This window comes from Sminthopsis crassicaudata, chromosome 3 (genome assembly GCF_048593235.1).
Source record: "Sminthopsis crassicaudata isolate SCR6 chromosome 3, ASM4859323v1, whole genome shotgun sequence".
In the NCBI taxonomy this organism is placed as follows: domain Eukaryota; kingdom Metazoa; phylum Chordata; class Mammalia; order Dasyuromorphia; family Dasyuridae; genus Sminthopsis; species Sminthopsis crassicaudata.
This window is the reverse complement of record NC_133619.1, coordinates 651,508,314-651,514,420: the sequence shown is the minus strand read 5'-3', so window position 1 is coordinate 651,514,420 and position 6,107 is coordinate 651,508,314. Positions and strand designations below refer to the sequence as shown.

At 68.0% G+C, this 6,107-nt stretch overlaps 2 protein-coding genes across 2 annotated transcripts; one reads left to right on the top strand and one right to left on the bottom strand.

Annotated features, from left to right (window-relative positions):
- Positions 1-727: 727 nt before the first annotated feature.
- On the bottom strand, positions 728-2,443 carry PTH2 (parathyroid hormone 2). Its single transcript, XM_074308161.1, has 2 exons — positions 1,379-2,443; positions 728-1,036 (listed from the first exon to the last, which is right to left on the bottom strand). The coding sequence occupies exons 1-2, from the start codon at positions 1,504-1,506 to the stop codon at positions 751-753; spliced, it is 414 nt and encodes a 137-aa protein (XP_074164262.1). The 5' UTR covers positions 1,507-2,443; the 3' UTR covers positions 728-750.
- On the top strand, positions 2,401-6,082 carry GFY (golgi associated olfactory signaling regulator). The gene is given in 5 exon segments (XM_074308160.1): positions 2,401-2,605; positions 3,570-4,539; positions 4,808-4,846; positions 4,849-4,980; positions 5,721-6,082. Coding segments are annotated over 4 exon segments (1,323 nt in total). The 5' UTR covers positions 2,401-2,605; positions 3,570-3,590; the 3' UTR covers positions 5,924-6,082.
- Positions 6,083-6,107: the final 25 nt, after the last annotated feature.

Sequence of the window (6,107 nt, the reverse complement as noted above, 5' to 3'; positions counted from 1 at the left end):
GTCATCACAACTTTGAGATCCCCATTCACCCCCCCACATTCAGGGCTCCTGCAGGGGCCGGACTGGCCAATGTGGAATCGAGGGGCCTTTGTTCAAATTGTCCCTTAGGGCTCCGGCTTCCCCCCAGATTGTAAAAGTGGGGCTGTTTGAACTTAGGCGACCTCTCAGGTCTCTCCTGGGATGTCGCAGCTGGGAAGGACTTTCAGGCTCCTACAACCGGGGAAACTGAGACCAGGAGGCCTAAGATGGAACCTTCCAGGCACGGTAAACCCTAGGGTTGAGGGGGAGAAGTCACCTGGGGGCGGCAGTATCAGGGCATTGTCCCTCCGGAGGCTCTCGGTGCCCTCTCCATCCCTCCGGGCCCCCCTGCCCCGCCCCCACTGCAGCCCTCCGCTTGTCAGTCTGTGGGGGAGGGGACGATTCGGAGTGGATAGGGGAGGCCAGAGAAGGACGGGTCCCAGAGGCCCAGAAAACCGATAAGAAGAGAGGCTGAGAACGGGGAGGTAGAGACTGGGGCTGGGGAGGCTGAGCTGCCCACGAGCCTTGCAAGAGGCGGCCACGGGGACCGGGAAAAGCGGCCGCCCCGCCGGGGCCTCGAAGGGACGCGCCGCGGAGAGCCGGACACCGGGGCCCAGGAGCGCAGCGGGCTGCAGCCCGGCCCCGCCGCTCCGTTCCCCTCCCCAGAGCAATCACGACTCGACAGCGAAGCTGAGAAAAGCAGGGAACTTTTATTGGGGGGGGCGGGGAGCCTCAGTCGGCGGCCGCGTCGCTGACCACCAGGAGCTTGTGCATGTACGAGTTGAGCCAGCGGCGCCGCTCCAGGGCGGCCAGCAGGCGAGCGCGCTCCCGGAACGCCGCGTCGTCCGCCACCACCAGGCGCCTTTGGGGGCCGGCGCTCGCGGAGGGGCCCTGGGGCCGGGGCTCGGTCTGGGGCCGGCGTCCGGGGGCCCGGGAGGGGCCCGCCTCCCCCGTCAGCTGAAGGCTCCGGTCCCGCAGGGTCAGAGACGCGGGTGGCGGCACCCACGGGAACCACGAGCTGCAGAGAGGGGGGGAAGGAGGGGAGGAGATGGGCGCCCGCTCCCAGCCCCGGCACCCCCGCCCCCTTCAGTCACAGAGAGCCGGGATCGCCGCCCGAGAAGTCCAGCCCGCCGTGGCCTCCGTCAGTAGCCCGCTCCCGCCTCCCCAGCCCGGTCCCTTCCCGTCTCTGCGAGCCCCTCCCCCAGTTTCCTCCAGAGCCCCCCGCTCTGTGGCTGGCTCTCCAGCCGCCCCGGGGGCCCTGCCGCTGTCTCTCAGGGTCGGGCGCGCCTCCCGTCTCTCAGGCCATGCAGAGTTCCTCCCCTCCTGCGGTCTCTCCTGGGGCCCGCACCCCCATACTCACCTGGGGCTGTCGGGCCGGGCCGGAAGAGCCCCGGGGGCGCCGGGGATCCCAGGCGGCAGCAGCAGCAGCAGCAGCAGCAGCAGCAGCGGCCCGCGCCGGCGGGGCCCCCGGCTCTCGGAGCTCCCCATCACCTGCGGGGACACAAGTCCTGTTCAGCGGCTCCGGCGCCCCCCCAACTCCCCTCCAGGCGCTCGGCGGGCCCGGCCGTACCGTCCTGTGGAGTCCCGAGCGAGGCGCAGCTGATCTCCGCCACCCCCAAAGCCCTTATAAAGGCCTTGGCTGACGCAGGCCCGGCCGGCCCGGGCTGCGGGGTCACGCCGCCCCCAGCCTCATTAGGCTGTGCCGCCGCTAATGAGCAGCAGAGAGCGGGGGAGGCCGAGCCAGCCCGAGCCCGAGCCGGCCCTAATTGGGCCCGGGAGGGGGATGGCGGGAGGGAGGGAGCCGAGTGGACAGAGGAAGCAAGCGGAGGCATGGGGAATGGGGGGGCCGGGAGACCTAGCTAAGTGACTGACGCGTGAGAGGGAGGCTCGGAGCAGCTGAGGGAGGCCCACGGAGGGCCGGAGACGCAGAGGAGGGAGGAAGGGAGGCCCGTCAGGCAGCGAGAGCTAGACCCGGGTCCCACCGAGAAAGAAAAAAGGAGGGGAGTGGAAAAGGACGGGCGGACAGAGGGGCGGAGAGGAAGGGAGCCGAGGCGGCGCTCCAGCCCAGACAGGCTCCAGGCCGTGGGAGCCACGTCGGGGCCGCCCGAGCCGCCTCGGGAAAGGGGAGAGGGCGTGGTTGCTGGCCTCTGCCCCCTGACCTTCTGAACCACCCAGCCCACCCCACTTGTCAGGGCCCGAGTGAGTGAGGTGGGCCAGCTCTGAGCCTAAATGCGTCCCCACTAGAAACGTGACCGGCGAGTGGCCCCGGAGGGCACCGCGAGCTCCCAAGAGCAGGGGGCCGGGAGGGGAAGCCGGACAACACTCGGATGCCCCGGGAGAGAGGGGGGGAAATCGCCCGCGTCCCCCGCGGGGTCCGAGCAGAAGGAGCTTTGGCTCCTTCGCCCCTTCCCCGCGCTGTCCCTTTAAGAGCAGGGCCGGTCGCCAGGCACCGGGATTCTCTAGGGAAGGACAGTCAGGTGCGTCACCCCCTCCCCAAGGCCCCGCCTGTCTCCTTGTCTCCACAGCTCACCTGCCGTGTCCAGCTGTGTACACCTGCTGCTGCTGCTGCTCCTTCTGCCTGCCCCAGGTAAGGACCCCGCGCCCCCGGCCCGGCCCAGTAAGGAGCCCAGGCGCTCTGCCCCCCATAACCCAGGGACGCGCTGAGTCTGGCTCTCTTCCCTCCCCCTCCCTCTGCTCAGGGATCCAGTGATCCCCACCGGTAAGCGAGGCGTCCGGGACCCAGGCTGGACGCGAGGGCCCCCAATGGAGTAGCCACAAATGCAGCCCTTGTCCCCTTCCTGTGAAGGGATCCCGAAGGGACCTTAGGGGTCCTCCCCCGCGAGGACACTGACGCCTTGAAGAGGTGGAAGTGACCAAGGTCACTCGAGTGGAGCTCAGTGGCCCAGGCAGCAGTTGACCCAGCTCCTCAGAGGTCAAGCGCCGCTCCCTCCATCCGGTTCCCAACCGAACCCCTCCCCTCCGCAGAGGCATTCGGACCCCCCAGTCCTCGATTTCTGGTGCACAGGCCTCCCCTCCCCCCAGCCTCCGCCCCTCGGGGACCCCCGCGTCTTCTTCCCTAGCGGGTCTCCGAGCAACTTCGAGTGTAAACAAGTGAAAGCCGGCTTTGTCCCCCGGGGTACGGGGAATGGGGGAAGGGCGTTGCCCACCGCTCCCCGCTTCGGCTCTCCGGACCTGAGAAGGCCGTGCTCAGGGTCGACGCCTGGGGAATGCGGAGACTACCCCCTCCCCCCATCCCTTTCGCCCCTCAAGACCTCGCCCTCTGGGAACACATGCAACTCAAGGAAGGGGGCCGACTACGACTCCCATGATGCTCGGCCCTTCAGTCTCCCTGCGTTGCGAGCTCTGGCGCCCGGGAGCCCCCTGGGAGTTGTAGTTCAACCCCACCCTTCCCTGCGGGATAACCCGCTGGTCCCCCGCTGAGGGGCACCGAAGGAGGTGGAGGATTCTGAGGACCAATGGGAGCCATTTGGGGCGGGGACAGCCCCGGGTGTGGCTCCAGATCCCGCAGTGCCCCAATTTCGCCCGCACAGGTGAGGCTCCGATCGTGCGCTATGAGATCTCTGGGGCTCCTCTTCGTCTTCCTCCTCCTCTATCTGAGCTCCCCAGGTTCGGAGGCCGCCCCCTCAGTTCCGCCGCCTCCGGAGCCCTCGAAGCCATACCACGCGGAGGTCCTCGGAGCGACCTCCCCTCCAGAGCCTCCCGCCCCGACCCCCCAGCAGTCAGAATCGACAGAAGTCCCCCCTTCTATCCCCCCCGAAACTTCCCCAGCAGAATCCTATGAAAGCCCGGGCCCTGCTACTCCTGGGCTTGGACAGCCAGAATTGCCGGCAGTCTCGGACCCTGTCCCGCCACGACCTTCTCAGCCAGAGTCCCAAGACCCCCTTGAGACTTTACATCTAGGAGCTCCCACTTCTGACTCAGCCGAACCCCCAGAGGCCCGTTCGAGCCCCGATCCCGATCTCTCCGAGGCCCCCACCTCTGTACCCCCAGAAGCCTCCGACACCCCTCTGAAAGCTTCCGCCCCAGTGCCCCCCCGTGCCCCGAAGCATGAGCCCTCGGGGATGCCCCGTCCAGCTTCTGGGACCCCCAGCTCCGAGCCCCCAGAACCTATGCACCCAGAAACTCCTGAGCCCCCAGAGGTGCCGCATCTAGACTCCTCCGTCGTTCTTCCCTCTGAGGGCCCAGAAACCCCTCCCCCAGAATCCCGGGCCATCCCCAGCCCTGCCCTTCCAGAAGTGCTCCGTTTGGAGTCAGCGGCCCCCACCGGGGCCAGCTCTCCACAACTGGCTAACGACTCTGGGACCCCCGAGACACCGCGCCAAGAATCCCGTCAGCCGGGCCCCCAAGCCTCTGAAGGCCCTCAGAACCCAGTCCCCGCAGCCGCCCGGCTCCTGGAGCCCCCGCCTCCGCCTGCTCCTCCAGCTCGGGCCAGAGCGCTTCCGCGGCGCCATGGAGACACCGTGAACACCATCATCGTGGTGGAGAGAGTTCAGGAGACTGGTGAGGGCCTGGAGGGGCTGGGGCCGCCGGGGCTGCGCCTGGAAGAGATGCTTGGGTCACTTCGGTCCGGGAGGGACTGGACCGGAACCCTCCGGGGCCTCTTAGGTCCAGGAGCTGAGGGACAGGGACCCTGCGGCGCCCACTACCTGGGTCAGCTTAGGAGCGGGGGCTGGGGCTGAGACGCCCAGGGGGGGCAGGGCTGGGAGAGGGGAGGATTGCGCGGCTGGGGCGTGGGACAGGAGCCGGAGCCTCTCTCCCGACCCTGCAGGTGTGACCCTGGTGGGAAGGCCTCGGGGCGCGGGAGGCGGGCCCTGTGCCTCTTCCTGGCCGGGGCCGGGCTCCTGCTCGGAGTTTTCCTGCTGCTTTGGTGTCTGTACCGCCGGGCTGCACGTTCGAGACCCTTCGGTCACCACCGGCTGCCGAATGACAGCGATGAGCCGGGTGAGCGAAAGCCCCGCCCCACCCCCATCCCAGGTAGACCCCGCCTCCTCTCCAGGTCCCTCCCCCACCCAGGTAGACCCCGCCTCCTCTCAAAGCTTCCCTTCCCTCAGGTAAGCCCCGCCTCCTGTCCAAGGCCCCTCTCCAAGAATTTCGGGGTGAGAGGCTTCCTCCCCCCTCCCTTCATAAAAAGGGCTCGCGTCCTCTCCCAGCTTCCTCCCTCCCTCTTCCTTTGGGGGAGAGGGAACCAGGCCGCGCCGGCCATCCGTGGGAAGGGAGAAGGGCCTGGATAGGATCGGTGGGGGAGGGGGCCCTGCGAAAGAAGGGCGGCGGCCGCGCAGAAGCGAGGAATTCCCCGGGAGTGCAGAGTGGGGCTTGGAGTTTCAGGTCCTGGGTTCGAGAGCTGCGGCTTCCTCTCCTGCCCTGTTTCCTTCCGTGTAAAAAGCAGGGAAATGGGCCACACGAGTCTTCCCCAGCTCTGCCTGGCTGGTTCCGGGTGTGGATAACGTCCGGAGACGGGAACTGGCTTTGATGTCAGCAGTCCCACGGCTGCGGCCGGCCTCCTGCCATTCCCTTTCCCGGGGGCAGATGCCGGGGCTTCCGCTCTCCAAGCCTCAGTTTCCCCAGCAGTGCCTTGGAAGGGGGCTGGGGGGGTTCTAAAGGCAGCTTCTCCGACCTCCCCTCCCCCACCGCACTGGGGAAGGAGGCGAGCTCAGCTCTCCTGCCCCCAATGTCTCCCAAAGCTCTCCACCTGGACGCCCCGAAGGATCCTTATGACCTCCACTTTTACGCTCCGGACGCCTGGGTTCCCTCCCACATCGCCACCAAGCAGCCGCCCGGCACCCCCCCTCTGCCTCCCAAGCTGCCCCCGCCCCCGGGCAGGATCTCCTCGCCGCCGCGCCTGGAGCCCCTCTCCCCCGCCGCTCTGCCCAACAACTTCATGTGAGCGCGAGCCGGGCCCGGAACCCTGGCTCCTTCCCAGCATGCTTTGCGCTTGTAGTCCTGACTTGGGTGGGGGGAGGTTGGGGAGGGAAGGGGGAGAGTCTGAGGTGCTTTGGCTTTCGTTCCTGGAGACGCCTCTGACTCCGAATTAAAAGTCTCCAGAACAGACCCGGCCTGGTCTTTCCCAC